At 37.0% G+C, this 14,979-nt stretch overlaps 2 protein-coding genes across 2 annotated transcripts in view; both read left to right on the top strand.

Moving 5' to 3' along the window:
- The window catches only part of THSD7A (thrombospondin type 1 domain containing 7A), a 442,541-nt gene that overhangs the window by 309,992 nt on the left and 117,570 nt on the right, over positions 1-14,979 (top strand). The window lies entirely within an intron of this gene.
- LOC125110907 (ras-related protein Rab-13-like) lies at positions 10,244-11,095 on the top strand. The gene has a single exon (XM_047752578.1). The coding sequence runs from the start codon at positions 10,310-10,312 to the stop codon at positions 10,919-10,921; it is 612 nt and encodes a 203-aa protein (XP_047608534.1). The 5' UTR covers positions 10,244-10,309; the 3' UTR covers positions 10,922-11,095.

Genomic DNA, 14,979 nt, shown 5'->3' with positions numbered 1-14,979 from the left:
ATTTCTAACTTGTTTAAAATGTGAAATATTTTATTCATATGAAAAATTTCTTAAAAATGTTATATGTCATAAAGCATAAACACTCTTTAAAACATTTTTCCGATTAAACAATTAGAACTTTGCTAGTAGTACTGAAGGCCCTGGAACCTCATAACCTTATTTCTCTCACTCCTATTCAACCCCTCTCCAAAGTGATTTTCTAAGTGAATTTTTGTTTATCATTATGTTTTTCCATTTCCATATTACAGCATATGAGTATGTCCCTAAGCATTTTTATGTTTACTTGTTATGGAACTTTATATAAATGATATTAATTTACTTAATAAATATTAACTGATTGCCTACTCTGTGCCAGGCAGTGTATATAACTGTTTTATATATAAGGAATATAACACGATTAAAAAATGTCCTTGTCTTTGTGGACCACACATTTTAGAGAGGGAACAGACATTTAAAAAGTAATGAGTCAAATGATGATAAATGCTATGGAGAAGAATGTACAGGGTGAGAGAGATGGGAGTGTATTATTTTATTTTGGGTGGTCAAGGAAGACCTTTCTGAAGTGCAACATTTAAGCAAAGCCCCCCACCCCTACAAGAGGGAATAAGCCCTGAGGCAGGCATGGGGATTGTGTGCCAAAGAGGGGGAGCGAAAGGGTAAAGACCTGAGACGGAGCGCACCTGGCTGGTCTGAGGATGAGCAGGAGGCAGGAGTGTGAGCTAATTGTGACCGTGTGTACAGTGTGTGTGTGTGTGTGTGTGTGTGTGTGTGTGTGTGTGTGTGTGTGTGTATGTAGGGGAGATAGATGGGGAGGTAGTAGAAATGTAGCAGGGATCAGATCCTGAAGGCCTTATAAATTATTGTAAACACATCATGTTTTTTTTTCCCTAATTGAGGTGAAATTCACATAACATGAAAGTAACCATTTTAAAGTGTACAATTCAGTAGCATTTAGTTTTTTTCACAATATTATGCTGCTTACACTGCTCTTTAGTTCTAAAACACTTGATCACTCCAGAGGAATACTCATTACTCATTAAGCAGTCACTGCCTGTCTTCTTATCCTCCTCCCCCAGCTCAGGACCACCACCAGTCTACCTTCTGTCTCTATACATGTACCTATCCTGGATATTTCTATAAATGGAATCACACGATATATGACCTTTTGTGTCTGGTCTTTCACTGAGTGTGTATTTTTGAGGTATATCCACACTGCAGTATTTCTCAGTACTTCATTCCTTTTTTTAATGTCTGAGTAATATTCTATACCCCCCATTTTGAGTTATCTTTCACCTGTTGATGGACATTTGGGATATTTCCACCTAACTATTATGAATAGTGCTATTGTGAATATCTGTAGGCAAGTTTTTTGTATAGGTATATTTTTTTTTCAGTTTTCTTGATTCTATGCCAAGGAGAGAAATTGCTGGGTCACACGGTAGTTCTAGTTTAATTTTTTGAGGAACAGCCAAACCGTTCCACCATGGCTGCATGATTTTTGCATTCTCATCAGCAATATTTAAGGGTTTAATTTATCTACATCATCAACACTACCTATTTTTTTCTTCTTTTTATTATAACCATCTTGGGTGAAATGGTACCCTATTTTGGTTTTATTTGCATTTTCCTAGCTGAGCATCTTTTCATGTGCTTCTTTGCTATTTGTATACCTTGTTTGGAGAAATATTTATTCAATTCTTTGACTGTTTTTAATTGGGATTTCTTATAGTTAAGTTATAAGTGTTCTTTATGATAATTATCTGGAGTCATTAGGTGTCATACTCACTTATTTGCTCAGAAAATGTTTAACAAATTTGTACTAGGTACCAGGCACATTTTTAGTCACTTAGAGATACAGCAATGATAGATGAACAACAGATAATACCTTTGATTTGGTAGAACTTGTATTCTAGGGGGAAGAGAGAGAACAAACATACAAAAATATGCAATGCACCATCAGTGTACCTGAAAATAAAGAAAGGTCTGGCAATGGAGAACCATGCATGGAGAGAAGAGTATCTTAGACAGAAAGGCCAGGCAGTGCCTCTTTTACAAGAAACTTAAGGAGTTCCCACTATGGCACACTGAGATCAGTGGCATCTTAGGAGTACTGGGACCGAGGTTCAATCCCCAGCCTAGCACAGTGGGTTAGGGATCTGGTGTTGCCACAGATGTGGCTAGGGTTGCAACTGTGGCTTGGATCTGATGCCTGGCCTAAAGCCCGAGATGCTACAGCATGGCCAGAAAAGAAAAGAAGAAGAAAATTAGAGATGGGGCATGATGGAACAATGAAGTGAATATCAGAGAGAGGCGTATCACAGCTAGAAGGAAGATCCCAGACAGGAGTATGCTTCAGGTTTTCCAGGACTGTCTCAGAGGCCACTATGGCTAGAACAGAATAAGGCAGCAGCAAAAGAATAGACATGTCCAAGAACCAAATCATAGAGAGCCTTTTAGGACCTGGGAAATATTCCACATTAATGGGAAGCTACTGGAAGGGCTTCAGAAGAATGATGGGATCAGAATTATGTTTTTAATAGAATTGTCTGACTGCAAAGTGGAGAAGAACAAGGGTGAAAGCCGGAACTTTAGAAAGTGGTTAGAATTGGCAATAAAATGATTAGGATACAAATGAACCAAATACAATAATAGCCATATAAATCAAGGAGAGTCCTTTTACTTAGTAGTAAAATGATTCTCTTTGCTAAGAAAATACTTAATTAAAAGAAAAGCTTACACATAAAAACATCAAAACATTTGTATTTTGCAGTGTCCCTTGGTGAAATTAACCAAATATGCTGGTACCTCTCCTTTAGTCCTGCTTCAGGATCTCATAAAATTTTATTTCATTTTCTTCAGAAGTACTTTAAAAAGGTTGGTACTCTTTGTAAAGCACTCTTAAATTCTCTATCCTTTAATTCAAGATTCTTAGCATGCCAGGTCACTACCAGAAGGAGAAGAAACTCAGTAATAAGCCCCATAGACATGAAACTCTCAAGCCATAATGCACAGCCCAGTAACACAGTTAACTGCACAAATGGCATTCAAATAGCATGCTTCATTCCCTCACTATTCTGAACCCTTCCCTCACTTTTAACCCTGTTAATTGGGTCCCCAAACCCTGTTCACTACACACCAGTGTTATACGAATTTCTATTTTTCACTCTAATGGAAAGGAATTTTCTCCCTGAATCCACCTGAACTTTTTTATTATATAAATTCTCTAGTGTATTTAATTTTTTGCCTTAAATATTTTTCCAAAATACCAACTTTTAATTTTGCTGTTTCTTTCTGTAGCAGAGCTTTTTTTCACAATTCCACTGTGAAAACTACTTTCCCTTCCATCATTTACATCTTCTACTCTAATATTTTGAATTAAAAAAAAAAGTGCCACAGATGAATGGGTAAAAAAAAAGATGTGGTATATATACACAGAGGAATATTATTCAGCCATGAGAAAGGAAGATATCCTTCCATTTGTGAGGGACCTTGAGCTCATCATGCTGGGTGCGATGGATCAGATAGAAAGTGGGAGATGGATACTGTGTGATGTCACCCAAATGAAAAATCTAAAAAAAAAAAAATTAAAAAGGAGTCAGTGAAAAATAGAGTAAGGGTGGTACCAGGGTGGGGGGGTAAAATTGATGGTATTTAATGGTACAAACTTGTAACAAGTAGTAAATATGCTGTGGAGACCTAATATGCAATATGATGAATATAGTGAATAATACTGTACTGTAATGATATATGTGATAAATATTGCTTCAGTGGCAATTGTATTACAATATATAAATTATCAAAGTAAAATACCATGCAACCTAAATTTACAAATTGTAACATGTCAACTTTATGAAATAAAAAATATTTCTTTCCTTTGTAATATTTTTGGAAACATAGGTTGCAACTGAGTTCTTTTAAATACTTAAATCATTGCTACTTTTAAGTTGAAAAGATAGAAGGAATTAGACTCTCTCACATCAGGTATTGGAAATGAATGTTTGGAATTAGTGACCATTTATTTGTAAGACATTTTAGAGAGAAGGACAACCAATGGAATGAGCTGCAGAATTTTAATTGTTATTTTCTTGTATCAAAGGGTTTTAATCCTCTGATATTAAGATACTCAGTTCTGCTAAAGCAGAACTGAATTTTGTCACCCACTGAAGCTTCATAAGTTGAAGACTTTTTCTAAGTAGTGGTACCCTGTCAAATCCATTCAAGTGCCTGCTGAACCAAATGAGAATGTGACGGCCACAGTTGAACAGTCAGGAGTTTCAAAACATTCCTGCATCTCTGCAGTCTGTGCCTCATACATACAAGGATGTTAATAATATACCCGGACAGTTAACCTTAAGGAATTTTTTCTGAGTGGGAGGTGCTATAAAGTATTAAAGATTATTGACAGTATATTATACTATAAAATGTGTTTACCAACAGGATGATCAGTGATTTCCAAGCTATCTTTGAAACAATGCCGGACTGGGGATTGCCTCTGAATTGCTTTCTCAAGAACTACTTCATTTCTAATGTATACTGAAGAGATGGACGGGGCGAATGTCTGTCAACACCATTTACTGGGAGATGTACAAAACATCTTGCCTTTCTCAGCAGATAGATGTCTATTAAAATTCCTTATTGATTTATGCTGGATAGTTTAGTTTCTGGATTCATGGCATCTGTGTGATCTGTAATGAAGTTTCACAATTGTTTAGCCTCAGTTCCTTTATTTACATAGATTTAATTGTTATCAGATCTATAACATCTTGTCTTTCCTACTCCTAAGTTGTTGACTTCGGTTCTACTCTTGGTTGGCTGGATTTCTTTATTGTTTCTTCTGTTTCATTGCAAGAAAACTCTGTTATATGCTTTTAACCCTTTGCATGCTTAAGTGATATATGCTTTTGTATTTGATTCATACAGTTTCCTCACTTATAAAAGCAAGATGATATTTTCTGCTTCTCAAGATTATTGTAAGCAGTTTACATAGCACATTTATCTGGCCCTTGGGAGCAGTGTAATTTATTTGTTTCTTGGTGCATCAGATAATTGAGAACAATACTGTGAGGTATTATCTATATTCTCTGTAATGGCCTCATATATGAGAAAATAACGAAAAGTTAATGATACATTTGGGTTTCTAGTAACCATTCAGTGATAATATGGAGCTTGGGATAATATGGAGCTCCCCAGCTCCATATTATCACTGAATGGTTACTAGAAACCCAAATGTATAGTAACTTGTGGTGTGACCTTGGGTAAGTCTTTCCTTTCCTATAGGCCCCCAATCCTTAAACTAAATCACTCCGACCTCTTTTCTTTCCACGCTTTTCTGATTTTACATATATAGCAGTCTTTTATTGGAGAATCACAAGAGATTGATCACATATTAGTCAACTTGCATGCCTTAGTTTCCTTCTCTATAATATGGGTATAATAAGCATATGTATCTCATAAAATTGTTGGAGAATTACATTAGCTAAAACCTGTAAAACACTTCGTGCCTAACCATATAGCCTCGCTCATAAATGTCAGCAGTTATTAGTTCCAGATTGTGATTTTATGTTCATGTCCTTTAGAGTGTTCACATATGATCCCTAGCATTTCTTTCTACTTCTGACTCATTGTAGAATTTATCACTTGAAAAATTTATGATCTTAGAATAACTGCCAAGATTTTCTTATTTGCGTCTCTATTGTTATTCTTGGCATTGACTTCCCAGTAACTTAACTTGTCTGAAAATCGTAACTCCCTAAATCCCCTGTTATTTTGATTCTGTGTATTTCATCTCATCCATTCCCCCTGGCTTTGTAAGTCCATCCAAACCCAAGCAGAGCAGCTTATTATTCCTACCCTCAGGGTAAAGACTTCAAAAGTCTTAGCACATTAGCTATGGAACTCATTCTGCCTGCATCTTCTCTCCTTGTTTGATCAAATAGGCAGCCTCTATTCCATCTTAGGATGTATACATAAGCCAAGCACTTTTTAAGATTTCTCTAGTTCAATAATGGTTTTGATTTTTTTAATGGCTTCTAGAGAGCATTATCTTGGCACACAATACTAGAAGATAGAGTTTTACAATAGGAAGGATTCACATTGATTTTATTTTTTATCTTCATTGATACTGTTTAGCTGCTACTTATAGAACTGGGGAATAAAAGTGCTGCCAGTTTGTAAGTGAATGTGCTTATGGTTTCCTTAGTATTGTAGCAGATTTCTAGCAAGAGTTCAACTGTAAGTGTTATTTATGTATCTTATTTCTTTATTTTCTTATTCAGTTATTATCTTTAACGTTTATCCTCATAAGCATATAGGACTGATGCTTCCTTAGGGCTTCCTTGCCTAGTTACTGCGTATGTTCTGAACCACAGATTACAAAAGCACAATGTAAAATAGCATATACATGCAGAGTGTTAAAAATAAATCAAAAGGCGAGATTATAAATCAGATAAAATTTCATCTGAAAAAGCATTGGTTGGTAAGCCAGAGTTATTTTAGTTGTTTTCTTTTGTTTTTTTAACTCTCCTCCTGAATGCTCTATTTCTGGCAATTTATCAAGCTACAGGCTTGAAAAAAGAAATATATGAAAGGTCAAGTTGCTTATAAAGCCTTACTAAAATGTCAGAAGTAGTTACACTGCATAGAAGAATAAACCTCCAAAGAAACTATACATCTGTTTATTAAAAGTTGTGTCTTTACTGTGGTTCCTTTTCCGCAAGGTATACTGTTGATGATTTCCACATGTTAATATGGTACATAGAATTGGTATATTTTAAGGGTAGATTATACTCTGAAAGAAAAAAAAGTGTATTTTGAAAAATGCATTAGTGTATATAGTCTTGGGTAAAATATAAACTGTTTTACTAGTTTTTAATCAAGTGTCTACCAGATACTTATGCCTGGAATTAATCATGTTATGATGGAGAGAACATGAACATTGGAGTCCAGGAATGTGGGCTTGAAATCCTGCCTCTGCATGAAGTTACTGATGCCTGGGGGCAGACAGAAAAAAAAAATTGTTCAATTCTCTATTTTGAATGTTGAAAAATGTGACTAAGAAAACTGTACCTATTGAATCGCCGTGATGATCATTTACTTGGCACATAGTAGGTACTCAAAAATGTTATTTTCAGAATTCCTATTTTGGCACAGTGGAAACAAATCTGACTAGTATCCATGAGGATGCAGGTATGATCCCTGGCTTCAGTCAGTGGGTTAAGAATATGGCGTTGCCATGAGCTGTGTTGCAGACGTGGCTCAGATCCTGTTTTGCTGTGGCTGTGGTGTAGGTAGGCAGCTATAGCTTCAATTCACCCCCTAGCCTGGGAACTTCCATATGTGGCAGGTGCAGCTCTAAAAAGCAAAAAAAAAAAAAAAAGTTATTTTTCTTTCCCTTCATTCAGGATACAATAATCAGTGCGAAGCTATTACAGATTTTTAAGCAGAAAAAAAACCATGACAGATCATCTTACGTTGAACTGAAGTGCTAGGTAGATTTAGATTGGGGAGAAGTTTAAGACTCTTAAACTCAACTGCATGATTTTTTTGTTTGTTTATTTTACTTTGCTTTTTTCTGAAATTATAATGGGGATGGTAGAAATTAAGAGAACAGGACTTCTAAATAAATTATTGATTACTCCCGAGAGTTTTATTTATAATATTTAACAAAAATATTCACTGACCAAGACACAAACAACGTGCACTCTGAAAAGAAGCCTTAACTAACTGGTCTGTCTTTAAAAAACTCAGTGTGGAAATTCCCATTGTGGCTGAGTGGGTTAAGGACTCAACGTTGTCTCTGTGAGAATGTGAGTTTGATCCTCAGCCTCACTCAGTTGTTTAAGGACCTGGCATTACAAGCTGTGGCATAAGCCAGAAGCTACAGCTCCAATTTGACCCTAGCCAGGGAACTTACCTGTGCCACAGGTGCAACTGTAAAAAGAAAAAACAAAATTTTAATAGAAAAATCAGTGTGCTTTTTTTTTTCGTCAGCACACACCAACTGAATATTAGCACCAGATTTACCTAAGAAAATTATATAATATATTTAGCTTAATATAGTTATATTTCAATTTTAGAAAATATTTACTCTGTCCTATAAGAGCAAAATTCCTACTAATGTATATCAATACTTGCTTTTAGACTTGGGGTCAAATTATACAAATGTGTGTGTGTTTCTTCAGGGCAGCATTTGTAATTTTTTGTTTGATTTATGATTAAATAGTCCACCTAGCAGTCATCAAAGTACCTTATAAACAAAATGGTATTACCCCCAAATCTATTTATTAGGAAACCTGTTAAAACTTCAACATTAAAACCTGTTACTGTTAAAACTTATTTAGTCTGCTTATCAGACTATGAAGTAAAAAAGAGCCCACTTTGATTTGTTTTTGTCTCTTTAAAATACCTAAATTATTATATGAAATAAACAACAACAAAAATTTGTTTGAGATAAGATAGTGCAGTGTACCTAAATTATTTCTTTTTAATTAAATAAGTACATGTAAACACTATTCACATATAAAACTATGAGAATTTGACTTGAACCATTAATCTCTTCCTAGATTTTGGCATTTAATCAGAAATGAGTAGACAGTGTAGCAGAACCCCAAATGCTGATGCAGCAGAATCATTTAGGAATCTTTGTCCCCAACTGTACTGAAATGTAATTGACATGTAACACTGTATCTTTGAGATGTACAAGGTGTTTATTTGATACACTTATATATTGCTATATGATTACCAGGGTAGTATTAGCATTGTGCTAAGTGAAATGTCAAACAGAAAAAGACAAATACTGTATGATCTCGTTTTTATATGGAATCTGAAAACTCTAGTTACCAAGGCCTGGGACTTGAAGGGTAATGAGGAGATGTTGAACAAAAAGTACAAACTTATAGTTAAGAGATGCGTAAGTTCTGGGACTCAAATGATCAACATTGTGATTATAGATTACAGCATTGGGGTGTGTATGTGAAAAGTGCTAGTAGTGTAGATCCTAAATGTCCTCACCACAAAAAAAAAAGAAAAAAAAAGAAAAAAGAAAGAAATGGTAATTATGTGATGTGATGGAGGTGTCAGGGATCTTTTTAAAATATTTCTAAGATCTTGCTTTGTAGGTCTAGTTGAGTAGTTCTGATAGAACCTTAAGATTTAGAATATTTAGAACTACCCTACACCACACCCCCTGGCAGGTTTAGAAAACTGTGAACTAGAGTAATTTTTCTATCTTTTATTGGATCCTTGCTCTCATTGTCCTTTAACTTTTTTTTTTTTTTTGTCTTATTAGGGACACACCTGCAGCATAAGGATGTTCCCAGGCTAGGGGTCAGATCTAAGCGGTAGCTGCCATCCTACACCACAGCCACAGTAACGCAGGATCCTTAACCCACTGAGCAAGGCCAGGGATTGAACCCATGTCCTCATGGACACTAGTAGGGTTTCTTACCTCTGAGCCACGACAGGAACTCCCAGCCTTTAATTTTGCCTTATGTTGACTTGTGCCTGAGTTCCATTCTGGCCCATCCCCAACTAACCAACTCCTTCTTTTTCAGTATAGATATTAATGTTTTATAGAACTCTCAGGTTTACTTTCTGCAAATATTCATTAATCATGATTTGGCTTTGTTTGATCTTAACAGAGACTCTCTATTTCAATTGCTGAGCTCATAATGCTCTTTCTCTATCTGCTATAGCTATATTGTTGTTGTTGCTGTTGTTGTTGTTGTTGTTGTTGTTACCAACTCTTGTGATTGTTATTGAGTCTGAGATGATCCCAAGCAACTTCTTATAAATGTTAACTCAATGAAATGAGCTGGTACTTCCTAACACATTTGTGATTTTCACTGGGGAAGCAAAGAGCTTTTGGATCAATTAATAAGGTAACACTTCTCCCAACAGTGAAACTTCACTTTCCCTAGAACTTTTTTCCTATGATTTGCTAACAGACATTCCACTTCAGTCATGAAGATTAAAGGGACAGACTGTGATTTATTCAGCTGTGACTCTCAGCCTAGTCTACATGGTCCAAACTTTCATTATTGAGGGTCATCAGAGGACAAAACAGAAGATCTTGAAAAAATTTCATGGTGATGATATTTGAATTAGTTTCTTCCTCAGTCTTCTGTTTAGAACAATCTCCTATAATTTAATGTTCTCTCTTCCTCAAATCACTTAGCTTGTATTTTCTCCAAACTTTTGTTTAAGTTTCACTCCCTTCAAAAACATCTCCCGTCAGTCGGCCACCCCTCCAATCCCGCCTCCCGCTGCCCAGCGCTTCCCCACCCCTCCCCCGGCACCCCCAGTGTCCGCCATGGCCAAAGCCTACGACCACCTCTTCAAGTTGCTACTGATCGGGGACTCGGGGGTGGGCAAGACTTGTCTGATCATTCGCTTTGCAGAGGACAACTTCAACAACACATACATCTCCACCATTGGAATTGATTTCAAGATTCGCACTGTGGATATAGAGGGGAAAAAGATCAAACTGCAAGTCTGGGACACGGCTGGCCACGAGCGATTCAAGACGATAACTACCGCCTATTACCATGGAGCCATGGGCATTATCCTAGTATATGACATCACAGATGAGAAATCCTTTGAGAACATTCAGAACTGGATGAAGAGCATCAAAGAGAATGCCTCCGCTGGGGTAGAGCGCCTCTTACTGGGGAACAAGTGTGACATGGAGGCCAAGAGGAAGGTACAGAAGGAGCAAGCCGATAAGTTGGCCCGGGAGCATGGAATCCGTTTTTTCGAGACAAGTGCCAAATCCAGTATGAACGTAGATGAGGCCTTTAGTTCCCTGGCCCGGGACATCTTGCTCAAGTCAGGAGGCCGGAGATTGGGAAACAGCAACAAGCCCCACACCACTGACCTGAAAACTTGTGACAAGAAGAACACCAACAAGTGCTCCCTGGGCTGAGGGCCCCTTTCTGCCTCCCCACCCTAAGCCTGGAGGCAGAACCTGAGGGAGGCAGGGCGGAGGGGCTGGGGCGGGGAGAAATAGCAAGTGGGGCTTGGAGGGATACAGATGGGTAGATGGCGGAAGAATAAGGAGAAAAGGGAGAAGAAAAAAGGAGAGGGAGAGGAGGAAAGAGGGAAGAAGGGGTAAGATAGAGAGGGAAGGAGAGGCAAGAAGGAGAAGAATTGAAAAAGTGAAAGAGGGTGAGGAGGAGGTAGGAAGACAGGGAGGAGGAAAGGGAGGAGGGATGGCCTGAGGCCTCAGACCTTCTCTGGGTTCCTGGGGCAAACATAAATGTAAATAAATGACTGACTTATTCTGTTACTGGATCAGGCTTTAGGGCCCTGTGCGAGGCTGGCTCAGCACCACCTTCTGAAGGTTTAGTCCAATCCTGTCACTCTGCATGGTCTTTTTCAGTATTAAAGGCCACCATTTGCACAAAACAAAACAAAACAAAACAAACAAAAAAAAAAACTCCCTTTAAAAACTTTTATCTCTAGGGAGTTCCCGTCGTGGCGCAGTGGTTAATGAATCCGACTAGGAACCATGAGGTTGCGGGTTCGGTCCCTGCCCTTGCTTAGTGGGTTAAGGATCCAGTGTTGCCGTGAGCTGTGGTGTAGGTTGCAGACGCGGCTTGGATCCCACGTTGCTGTGGCTCTGGCATTAGGCTGGTGGCTACAGCTCCGATTGGACCCCTAGCCTGGGAACCTCCATATGCTGCGGGAGCAGCTCAAGAAAAGGCAAAAAAATAAAAAACCAAAACAAACAAAAAAAAAACCTGTTATCTCTAATCACCCATCAATCCGCAGTCTCTATCAGTGAACTAAATTTTACATTGTGTTTATTGATGAATATTTTTATGTGATAAATGTATATCTCACAGTCATTTGGTCCTCTTTATCCTGGCAAGATTCAAAGGTCAAATATAGATCTATTTAATTTTTTTTGTAATTTTCCCATTACACTACAGACTTGTTTGTACCTTGTGATCTTGTAAGAGCTATCTATAGAATAACAATACTTTCTTTTTACTTTTGTGAATATAAAAGAGATCCCAATATGCAGGAGTACAGAAAGAGAGATAGTAAAAATTGCTCTGAATAAGAAAATTTAAAATTGGTTTTTAACCTCATCCTAAAGGGATGGATGATAAAGGCTTGGAGTCATCCTTTTCCAGGTAATGGGGTCCCCCAAGCCTAGAATTGTTGCAGATATATCCAGAGCATGGGAAATGGATTTACTAGATAAGGTATGTCAAGTAGGAACAGATGGTGGAATGTCTTAAAACACAACAGACATGAATGCATGCTTGATCTGGAGAACTACAGGGAGTCATTAGAGGGTGTAATGCAGTCACAGCAGTGTGGCTGGCAGACTATTTGGTTGATAATTTGCAGGACAGATTGGAAATGTGAGACTCCCTCAGAGAAAGAAGGTGAGGTAACCAAGACCTGAAAAGAGGGGGAAATAAAGAAAAAAAAGAACAAAACAAAAGGAAAAGCCACTCTAAGAATCCTCATCCACAGCTAGCCCTTCAAGGTTGCAAGAGGAACTGAATGGGATACAGCCTTGATGCTTGATATGGAACTGTGTATTTACACAAGCTTTAAAAACTAAATTAATTAAACCATTGGGTTATAATAAATATGACTGTTTTGTTAATTGTATTGATAACTCTTCAGAATGACACAAAGGTATAATTTATTTCATTTAGTAATATAATTTCTCTCATTGTGATAGAGTCACAGTTTCCATGTTCCCGGGATGCAGACATTTTACAAATTTATTAGAGCGAAAGTACATTTTCAGAGAGAGAACTCACATGCACGCAAGTTAAAAAAGAAGGCCCCAACTCACTCTACAGTTGTCTTCATACCACACAATACTGGTCTCCTGAGTGGAGACCCACTCTCCTGCCCCAGCCCCCTACACCATGCTTAGGCACTGAATATTGTTTGATCTCTCTATGGGGCATATTTGATCTTTTAATTGGTCTCAGGCAGGATACCTTATTTGCATGGATAATGGATTATAGGGAGGTGGGGTGAGGAATGGGCCACATTTCTTCCCTCCTAGGGAGTGAGGAGCCCAGGCTGCTCAAGGCAGGGGAAAGAGGCATTACAATGAGACATGGCCAGAGGCTTTGAGTTTAATCTCCTTGAAGGGGTCTTGAAGCCTGTAACAATCTAGTACTCTAATGTAATTCGTTGTAACTGCATCACAGTACTTCCAGAAGAACCATTTTTTCTTCTTGTCTAGAAGATTCCTGAGAGACATGATGACTAGAAGTAGTTGTGTGCAGCTATTTAACTTAGCATTTTTCAAAGTCAGTGTAAATTTTTTAGTGCATAGAGAGGGACAAAAGAAGATGCCACATGTCCTTATACTTCTGCTTATCACTGTGAGCTAAATATTCTCTACTGCAACTTTAATTTTTTTGACTTAGGCCCAAAAGGCATTTACAACATACTCTAAATAATTTTCAAAATATGAACTGTAATGTGTAATGGTCATAATTACATAAATTGGCTTTTCTGAGGACTTCTGTTTCCCTACAACCTTAACACTTTAACAAAAAGAAAAATACAAAATTACTGAATGATAGAGTTTATATTGTAATTCTAGTACAATGATATTTGTTAATACTTTTCTGTAAGCCTGCTTCTAAGCTAATACCTAATTCTAAGCAGAATTAGAAGTTGATTCAAGTTGATTTAAACACACTGATCTTTAGAATGGAGCAGATCCATTTCCAAAGTTGTATGGGGGGATATTCAACTCCTCCACTGACAGAGGGTGATGAAAATAGGCATGGTATTGTTATAATATGTAACATTTTCAACTCTGTCCCAGATATTCAGCCTAGGCACGTCATTATAAGATTTTTATCATTTAATATGCATAACAGTACCTAAGATAAGTACTGTTTAGCTTCCCTTTTTCAAAATTAGGAAACCAAATCATAAAACAGTTAAATTATTTGCTTGAGAACTCATAGTTAAGTGGGATAGAGTCAGTATTTAAACCAGGAAAGTTTAACTTCTAATTACTAAAAAAGTAAAAATGGAAGAGATGAAATTAACATTGTAGATAATTTCAAACTCAAAAACAACTAAGAATAAAGTCACAAGAGATAACTAAACAAGGGTGAAAATATGAAATAAATTTGAGGAACTAACAATGAATAAAGCTTTGTTTGATCTCAGATGAGATCTGGCACGTTCAGAGGGGCATGGCCATGGGTAGTTTAATCTCAAACAATGTGGGAGATAAAGTTATCACTTAGTTTTCCTAGAATTTCCATGGTGTTTTTATAAAACACTTTATAACATGAGTCAGTTCACTTTTTAGTCACTGAAAATAAACAAAGCAGGAGAGTCTGGGATTCAGGCAGACCAACATAAAGATAATAGGAAAGAGCATAAAACTGAAGTATTCATTTCAGTTAAGAAAATACACCTCAGACCTTTATTGAAAAACACATTTTTCATATATTTTTATGTTTTCAATTTTACACAGAGCATGTTGCACACATAGAGAACATGTATAAAAAATGTGCCATGTTAGTTGATGTTAAACAGAGGCAGAAGTCATAGGCCTGATGTCAGTCTTACCTTTTTTTTTTTACCTTTTTTTTTTCCAGCTTAACTCCGTATGAAATCCTTAACTAGAGTTATTAGGAAGGAAGTCATTGATGTAGTAATAAAAGTTTTTTTGCCTAATGCCTTATTCACTAAGTAGGTGATTAACACCACAAGTGCCTTAAATTTAACAAAGCAAGAAAATGCAAAGTTATGATTAGATTAAGCCCTAAATTTTCACCATTTATTTATAACAAGTCATCTTATTTACTATACCTTGTTAGATTGAGTTTCATCTCAACAATGAAGTTACAAAGTTTGTATATTGACTATATCAGGGCCTGGAGTTGGAAAGTGGCAGCTGTGGGGGAAGGAAAGCAGCTTTTATCTCAGGATCTGCTGGGTCAATTTTGCCAGAATTGTGAAGAATGAAAACAC

The sequence above is a fragment of the Phacochoerus africanus genome, chromosome 11 (genome assembly GCF_016906955.1).
Source record: "Phacochoerus africanus isolate WHEZ1 chromosome 11, ROS_Pafr_v1, whole genome shotgun sequence".
NCBI classification, from domain to species: Eukaryota; Metazoa; Chordata; class Mammalia; order Artiodactyla; family Suidae; genus Phacochoerus; species Phacochoerus africanus.
The sequence above is the reverse complement of the archived record's forward strand: the minus strand, read 5'-3'. Positions and strand labels throughout refer to the sequence as shown.